At 40.6% G+C, this 9390-nt stretch overlaps 1 protein-coding gene across 1 annotated transcript in view; it reads right to left on the bottom strand.

Moving 5' to 3' along the window:
- Nucleotides 1-237: 237 nt before the first annotated feature.
- FAM135B (family with sequence similarity 135 member B) overlaps nt 238-9390 on the bottom strand; it is a 151503-nt gene continuing 142350 nt past the window's right edge. The window contains exons 14-19 of the mRNA XM_054191529.1: nt 8178-8269; nt 5461-5558; nt 5025-5176; nt 4374-4484; nt 1763-1876; nt 238-443 (exon numbers count right to left, since the gene is read on the bottom strand). Of these exons, the coding sequence (XP_054047504.1) occupies nt 238-443; nt 1763-1876; nt 4374-4484; nt 5025-5176; nt 5461-5558; nt 8178-8269 (773 nt within the window). The remainder of the gene's footprint in view (nt 444-1762; nt 1877-4373; nt 4485-5024; nt 5177-5460; nt 5559-8177; nt 8270-9390) is intronic.

The following is a 9390-nucleotide window of genomic DNA, read 5'->3' as shown; positions in this document are numbered from 1 at the left end:
TCTTTATGTGGACAAAGAACATAGAAACTGAAGAGGAATATTTATTTCTTCCAAAAGCACCAATATTTGGAAGCTTGGATGCCTTAAAGCCATAGCACTTTACTCTCTGAAACAGAAATGGGAATGGAGAGTTTGAAAGTCCCACCTGATCTCATTTCTAACACTGCGCTCTTTTGGCAAAGGGATTCTCCTCCACTTGATGAAAATGTTTGCCTCTGCTATCCCATAGTTCAGGCACTATTTGAAGTAGTTGAGTCCTGCCACGAGGAAAAACTTCTCCAGGAAAAGTTCAGAGTCCAGCACGGCAATGTGGGCAGCTCGGCCTATCAACGTGTTGGCGGTGTTTGGCAGAGCATGGAACACGTTGTGTCTGATCAAAGTGCAGTCCTTCGCCCCAATCAAAGGCTGGAGCAGGTTGTTAATCATTTCTGCATAAACAGGACCTGCAAAAAAGAGTTTAGATGTCACACCTACATGCCAAAGCTGACAGATCCCCTCTTTCCTTACAATATCGTTTAATTACAGTCACAATGAGAAGGAAAAAGGAGGGGAAATTTCAAAGATCTGCCAAGTGCTAGGACGCTGATAATCTAATGGAGACACTGGTTATCTGAAGAGGTCCGCTGAAGCTGCAAGTATGAAGAGTGTGACACTCCTCAGCATTCAGTCTCATTTCCTCTGTGGTGGAAGGAAATGTGCTTGTTTCCGTCAGGGAAAAAGGGTTGGACTCATGCTGCCCGTGAATCTGAATGCAAAAGAGGCTGGCAAAGCACAGAGGCCCATTCGGGTTTCTCTGGGGAATCTAATGCAGAAAGGGCGTCATGCAGATAGTTGAGGAGTTGATAGAGCAAAAACAATGGCTCAGGAAACTTGTACTCATAAATGATCTACAGTGAATGTAGATCCATCTCCTGCTAGGTCAAACATCTCCCTGAGGAAAAACCACTGGAAGAAAGCGTTAGAAAATTACCTTTTAATTCATATCTGAGGTAGGGTAGAAAGAGCTGCAACTTAAGTAAGATGTGTGAAGGTAACCATGTTGATTATTGGACCTGGGTGTCTTTTTCTATTTCAAAAGAGTACCTCCATTTCTAGGTAAGCACATGTGCGAAACAGGTATGAAATTACACTGAACATTATTTCTGGAAGCGGTATCAAACTGAGGCCATGGAACATTTCATAAAGGAGGGAGACCGCTAATAACAAAGGCCATACTTGGGACAATGCACAGCCTGAGCTCACAGGAGGGCTGGGCCTCCGATGCCATGGTGTGCTTTACAGATTTTATTACAAACCAATATGATTTTAGATCCGTCCCTGAAATTACCTGGCAATCATCCAAGTGCTATTGAAAACAAATCAAAACGCCCCGACTTTGGATGTGCTGAGAGAGATTTCATTATGTGAAAACAAAGGTGAGACAATCCTAGTAAATCAGTAGACTACAGAAAAACATTGTCAAGAGCTAGTTCTATTATCATCACTTTTAAAAAAAGAAACTAGAGGTAAGGGGAAGACGCAATAAGAAATCTTTGATTATGACCTGACTGAAAACAGTTTTCATCAGACAAAGAGCTTCTTAAAAAGCTTCTTTTACTGATTTCAGTCATTTCCTGTGGGAAGAGAACACTTTCTTCCTTATCAAATAAACATTTGAGTTTTCATCATGCTGATGAAAAACCCTTGTAATGAAATGATCTCAGTTACACAAAAACGCAGTTCCTCAACAACTTTGTAAATATAGAAAGGATCTTAAACATACCTGTGTGTCTGTCCTTAAGTGCATTTTTGCACATTTCTATTCTTGCTGAATGAAAGGGTACGTATCTGTCTTGGGGTGAGGCCACTAACACAACATTTTTAAAGTACTGAAGACCTGTGGCAAATGCATTAAATACATTTATCACAATGATGCACAGCAAAGAAAATACATACAGTGTCAGCATGACTACTTCCTGTTCAAACACATTTGAAAATCTACATTGCAAAATAGATGATAAGAATAAAAACATGCAACACAAGCTTGGAAAGATTCATAATAGCTTAAGCCCATTTCTGCTGCTTCTGAGGACTATTTGTTACTTATCAACACTCACACAGGTTAAATGTATGTCAACCAAAAATGTAAGAACTTGCAGTATTCAAAAAAAAAATGTGTGATTAAAACCTTAGTCTTGCAGGTATTTGTACCTTTTAACATTGGAAACACATGTACAGCCCCGCTATGGTCAATGCGTGGTTTTGGATAAATGAGTGTTCACAGGAATGAACTGTGTTTCACATATTTCACAATGATTCACTGTGTTCACATATTCAAAAATAACACAACAAATTACTACAATTTTCAAACAAAATAGAGAGGGAGGAGAAGAGGAACCAACTTCACTGCTATGATGTCATACTATATACATCAGTGTTGAGGGAGCCTTGGGATCCAGTCCCTGCATTCAGCATTTCCTTGATAAATGCACACTGCTGGTACATGGACTGGAAACCAGGAATCCTCCCTCTTCCCTGGAGACAATAGGGCCACTGATGGACTGTAGAAACATGCTCCTGCTGTTTGCCCTGTCTGTGGTCTCTTGAGCCCTCCACCACCCACATTCAGCAGAAAAGTAGGAAAATGGGCACAGATTATTTAGTCTACTAGTCCAGAGAGTATCCTGAACACAGAAGAGCTGTTGGTTTGACCTTCATCTTTCTCTGCCCCTTATAGGAAAGGGGCCCAGAACCAAGTCCTTTGATTTCCAGATTTTCATAGAAAAGTTGACCATCACCACCACAAAAAGTCCTGCTGGCTGCCTTTACTAAGCCTGTCTGAAGCTGTCTATCATTTTCTTCTTGTGCAATCAAACCAACTGAATTTGTGACTTCAGCCTGACGTAAACGGTAGGAGAAGCAGCAGTGAGTGTTACCATATCTAAAATCTCATATGAAGAGTTTCAATAGGGAATCATGTTTATTTTTTCTTTAAAGACAAACACCAGAGACATTTAAAGAGATTGAAAAGTATCAGGGACTTCTGCTTTAAGAATAAAGTCAGAAATCGCTGGAGGCTTAAAGAGTTATCTGGGAAAGCAGACACGACACTGCTGCTGATATTTCTCCCTGTAGGTTCTCTCAATGACTTTGGGAGCAGGGTGCTAGAGTAGGGGCACCTCTATTTTGACTCAGTATCCCCAGCTCATATGTTCACGTGAAGTAGGTAGGACCTACCTACTACAGATTCTGACTTTACAGACAACCCTCTTCACATTTAAGTTTCTGCTTTCTACTTTTGCAAGGACAACACCTTCATTTATAGCTCCTCAGATCTCCAGCCTACCAAGCTAACAAACAATGATTCGCTTTGACTCACACCACATGCTTAGGAATTCTCTGTTTGGGAAGTTATGATGTGAGCTTCCTGTGTAGACACAATTTTTTTTTGAACATGACAGATGGAAAGCAGACATCAACTGCACTCCGTAGAAATGAGAGACAGGGAAATAATACAGAAATTCATTAAATGTCCTGATACAGCAGCTTCCTGTCATTGATTATGTCATGCAGTGTGTGCATAAAATTATGAAACAGCTCTATGTCTGTCACACTAAGAATTTAGAAGTTATATTTATCATGTTAAGATGTTAACTATGTTAAAGTCTCTGTTTCCTATTAGCAATGTACCAAAGTACAAAACAAGAATTAAATGTCAAGCAGTGACCTAGTGACTACACACTTAGCACCAGTTTGCTCACACACAATATTAAAAATAACTCATAAAGGAAAACATTTGCTTGAACGGAAGGATCATGCTTGCTTTCTTTTCTCAAGAAAATCCTGACATTTCATTTATCCATGACAGACCAAGAAGGATAAAAAGATCTCAATTTAGATATCATTTTTCCAGTGTGAGGCCATACATCTCTCTTTGTAGTACAAAGTTGTCAAAATAGACATGAATAAAATTTGTTCTTCATCTCACAGAGTCATATTTCCTAGAGACAAGAGATGTTAAACTTGAAAAAAAATAATAAAAAAGGAAAAATGGTTTTCATCTAGTAGCATAAATTAAGCAATAGTGGCCTGACAAGAATGATATTTCTTGCTTGCAGAATATAAACTTAGGTGCATGTTTACTACAGCATGGAGGTTGTATTTGGTGCTAACAGTTTAGCAAATATATTCACTGATAACTGGCGTGGAAAAAATGCACAGATAAAATAGATATTGGATTTTAGACAGAACAGCCCCTCTCGAAAGCAAGAACATTTAAAGAAAGATCATTAAAAAAATGCAGGTTTCCTTTGCTCCCTGGACAACATGGCAATCCATCACAATCCTTTGGAACAGCCCTTGATATTTACACAGCCACATCAAGCCCTACTCACCCGTTTTTTGGCTGAGCTGATAGAGGAAACACTTGCGCAGGTCTGCGTTGTCCCTGAAGGTCAGTTGCAAAAGTGACCCTGACTTTTTCAACTTCTGCATGAGCCATAGACCTGGAATGAGAATTGATGCATATTTTTATCCTGTTTGCTAATTATCAACCGAGGGGATTAAAGACATGTGCCTACAGTAAGGGTAGTGCTGTAACTCAATACAAGTCTTTGATTCCTCTTGTATTGTTAATCAACAGGGAGAAAATTCTAAGGGTCTCACTTGATTATCCATGTCATGGTAGCATAAACACTCAAGAAGGCTGAACTGTGAGACATTCCATTCTTATAGCACTATAAGTGTCTTCTTCAGCCTTGCAGGTGCCTCTCTTTATTGGCATTATACAGTGGAAGCAAGGTCCCCTCTCACTGCTGCACACCCTTGGGTTTTCCACATAGCACTGTGCTCGACCTTGTAGTCGACACTGAAAGCCCCTCTTATTGCAATTTTTTTCTTTGTGGGTTTCCAGCGTTCAGCAAATATTTCACACAACTTGAGTGTACAAGTCACGTTGTTACGATTTACTGCTACCTCCACGTGTTGCTGTCTCATGCACTCTGCCATGGACTGCAGCTACTTATAGCTTTCCCATTAACTCTTACCTGTACTAACCAAAGTACTGTTGTTGTAAAGGGTTCCCAGGTGAGGCCCAGATAGGGATAGGAAGGTGTGTAACTTGTTGAGGTAATAGCGAAACCTGGGGCGAGTTAGTACAGATCGAATAATGACGTTACCAAGGGAATGTCCAATAAAACTGTTGGGAAAGAAAGAATTACATTAACCCCAAAAAAATCTGTATTTTATTTAAATTAAACATAAGAGTGGCATAAATTGGTCTTGAGGGGATTCTATCAGGCTCTAGTTACCATTTCACATTTTTTTCAGCCTAGTAGATACTCTTCTATCGATAACAATGTAAAAATTCATCTCACTGATTCAATGGCTTTTGACACAGGGCACTTTTGGAAAAGCTAATTTCACTAAATGTTGCTCATGTAACTCAAACAGTTACAGACTATTAACTACCAGAACGCTTACCTTATTCGGGATATGGAGAGGTTGTACAATTGGATATGCTGAATAATTTCATCCAATAATCGGTCTGTCATTGTATCAAAATCAGCAAAAGTATCAGTCTGGTGAAAAATGGAATGAATCAGTGAATTAAAATATATTGCACTTACTGCAGACTGATGTTATTATCTAAGTAAAATGCAAGCAGAAACGTTAATAACCAGTCCAAATTTTCTTTATACGTGCTTAAGCAGGAAGAGGCCGGGGGGGGAGCGATTTTTCTCAGTCTCCAGGTCCTCTAAAAATTGAAGTTCTCCTTTGAAAAGAGAGTCATGAAGTTTCATTTTCAGTTTATTAACAAATAGCTTCCAACTCATATTGAAAACTTACTCAAGACAAGTATTTTCTTTCTCACATAGCATCAACAGTAACAACATACCACAGGTCAGTATGGGTCCCACAGCTCTCATTACAGCCCATGTGGAAATTCACTCTCTTCAGTGAGCTAGTAGGTAAAGTAAGGCAAAATTCTTTGATGCTATATTGTGCCTTTTAGCTTCAAGAATACAACCTGAGAATTCAAATTAGGACTACCGTAAACCTACACTTTGTAGGGCGTGGGAAGAGGGCCCGCTAGAAGGCAATTCTTATTTTAAGGGGATTAAGTTACTGCCTGTGGTTACTCCTCTTTCTCTACCAACTGTGCCTCTAACTTCAGCACGTGTCATGATAGGATAAACCCAGACCTACAGTTTTTTAATAGCAAGATTAACAATATTAGGCTGAGTGATTCCAGAGTCGTAAGTACAACGTTAAAGCAGCCTGACTTGACACTTGTGAGAACTGGTAACGCTCATCCACTCCAGACACCATACCCTGCACATGGGAAAAAAAAAAGCTTTTGGCATTTAGTATTTAAAAGATTACTACAATAGAATAGTTTACAGCATTATACACTGACACGTGGCTTATGCTGATGCTATAGAAGTAATCACAAAATTATTTGGTTATCTTAAAGAAATGCTGTGTGTTTGTTATTCAACAGTTACCAGTAAGAGAATGAGTGTTAGAGAAAGACAAACAATTTGTTGCTTGCAAGAGTACTGCCAGTTGTGATACAATGAAACAAATAATATATTGTCCAGTCTACGCGATTGTAGGCAAATCTTATTCAGAACTGTGTCGTTTGGCAATCCAACAGGACTCTAAATCAAATTCATAACTAATGCGATGCCACAAAAACAATCATCAAATGTTGGAACAGCTATTCAGAGCAAACATATCAGTAATTAATGCTTTTGTGACACAATTCATCTTGCTAATTGCAGCTCTCGCAAAGGAAAACATGAGTATATTCACTTTCCAATACGGCCTTCAAATAAATGTTCTCATAAACTACAAACAGTCCACTAACATCCTGCCTGTTTGTTTTGCCTTTGTTGATAATTAATGATTTCCTCCTAGGCTCATTATCCCAAATCTTTCAGGTTGTTTTAAAGTGGGAGAATACCAGCCTGAACATTAATCATAAACAATACACATCAAGCATCGTATTTCACCTGGTTATATCTCCATCCTTTAGTATCATCTCAGCCTGATTGAGTTTGCCAAATGTATCACAAATGAATGCCTAAAAAAAGTGATTTGCATTTTCCTCTCTAAGGCAAACTCCAGGTAAATGACTGATTTCTTGCGTCATTTTCAGTGTGGTTCTCAGAGCACGGAAAAAGAGTGACAGGATGCTCTACAGCATCCAAATAGTCATCAAACCACATGGGTCCTATTTCCAGTGCCATGGGAACTTCTTCGCCTTCCCAAACTATAAGAGCACTAAACGTTCCTATTATGGAGTCTGGATAATGTTAATTAGAGATGTTGTAAGATGTTTCATCCTCTAAAAACATGACAAGAGGCTTTGAAGCAAGTCCGAAGTGGTCTCATTATTTTCATTTTACTCACGTTCACCAGGCATGTCTCCTGCTGACAGATGTGCACTGGAAGGTGGCAAGTTCACAGACTAACACCAACTGGCCACTTCAACATATAAAAGGTGTTGAACAACGAAGGTTGAAAAGTTTTGACTCAAGTTTCTCAGCTGCTCGTAAATCAGAACAATGTTTCTGACTGGGCACTGGAAATCCTTACCTTGTGCATAAAGTTAGGCCTCTGTCTCATAAATATGGGTTCAGTGCAGAGCAAAGCGCAGAATTCATTTATGTTTCTCTGCCTAGCCTAGCAATGAATTTTTCTGGAAGACGTTTCTTTATCGTTCAAGGAAATAAATCTCGCAAACATTGCACCGGGAGAAACAATGGCTGATGCAGCAAAGGAAGCTGACAACACCCGCTGGATAGTCCACATTCTCCAGACAATTTAGCATCACTAAACCTTCTGCTTTCTATCAGTGCTGCGTTGCCTGGCATCTGACAGGCAGAGGCACCAGGCCGTTAACTTTGCAAGCTGACAGGAAAAATCAACTTTCTTCTTCTAAGGTCTAGTCCTATAAGTGTCAATGCCATTGCCTTTGACTTTAATACTAGGAATATTTTGTGGTGGGATTGACCACCCTATCAAATTAGCCAGGAGCAGGCCTTTGCACTAAATTCTACATAAAATTCCCTGAATTCCCTGGTACTTTTGCTGCATTCAGTTGGTGAAGTGGCTTTCCTGAAGGCCCTGTTTCAGCAATGTCAACAGCTTGTAGCAGATCTAAAGGAAGACAGAAATTAGCTCTGTACTACCTGATTTCTTTCAGACATTAGGAAGTCCAGTTTTCCACCAGGGAGTCCCAGTTCTATAAAAGTCTTTACCAGCCGCAGATCTGCACTGTTACCTAGAAATAAACGGTACTTTATAAGATGTAATTCAACAGAAAAATAACTAATATAGAGTCAATTTAATACATTCATCTTCCTATAAACCTTGACACCAGGGAGCTCTTGCTAAGTGCTGCTAAGACAGCTCACCACACCAAGGGGTCATGCACTGAAACAGCAGGAGAGCAAGAATAACCACAGCCTTCACCATGTGGGGCTGGATCCCCTGCTGCTGGGCACTGCATAAATGGTGGGGAAGAAAGGGCAAAGATCAGGCCCAGAATAACTCTGTCTCCTATTTGCCGGACAGCAGAGGTAAGACAAAAAGACAAAAAGCTGAGGTCTGTCCTTATGCCTTCACAGCTGGTGAGGCTCCCAGGGGACACTGCAGCCCTGCCAGGGACCTCGGCACATGTGCTGGGGTATAGGACTGCACCTTCAGGTGTAGAGTAGCCTGCCTTTGCACATTCACAATTAGAGATGGTGCTGAAATACTGCCAGGCTCCTAATATTTTGGAAGCTGCCCCATTCCATACTAGAAAATTCCAGAGTCTTCTGCAACTTTATCTTGAAAAACATTTGGCTGAGAGAGTTGGGGTTGCTCAGCCAGGAAAAGGGAAGACTCTGGGGACACCTCATAGCAGCCTTCCAGTACCTAAAGGGGGTCGACAGGAAAGATGGGCAGGGACTCTTGATCAGGGAGTGTAGTGATACGATGAGGGGTAATGGCTTTAAACTGAAAGAGGGGAGATTTAGATTGGATATCAGGAAGAAATTCTTTACTGTGAGGGTGGTGAGACACTGGAATAGGTTGCCGAGGGAAGTTGTGGCTGCCCCATCCCTGGAAGTGTTCAAGGCCAGGCTGTATGGGGCTTTGAGCAACCTGGTCTAGAGGCAGGTGTCCCTGCACAGGTCAGGGGGCTTGGATGATCTTTAAGGTCCCTTCCAACCCGAACCATTCTATTATTCTATGAAAAGGAGGTACCTCCACCTCGTGAGAAGGACATTACTGCCACTAAAATATTGAATGGCAAATGGTCCTTGCTCAAGCCAGCAAGTGTTTGTTTTCCACCTTTCTGAGAGTGCCTGAGATTTCAAAGTCTCTGCCCCTCCTTCTCTGTAGTTTCAAGGTTAGCAT

This window comes from Rissa tridactyla, chromosome 2 (assembly GCF_028500815.1).
Source record: "Rissa tridactyla isolate bRisTri1 chromosome 2, bRisTri1.patW.cur.20221130, whole genome shotgun sequence".
Classification (NCBI taxonomy): Eukaryota; Metazoa; Chordata; class Aves; order Charadriiformes; family Laridae; genus Rissa; species Rissa tridactyla.
Note: the sequence above shows the minus strand (reverse complement) of the source record. Positions and strands in the feature narration are given on the sequence as shown.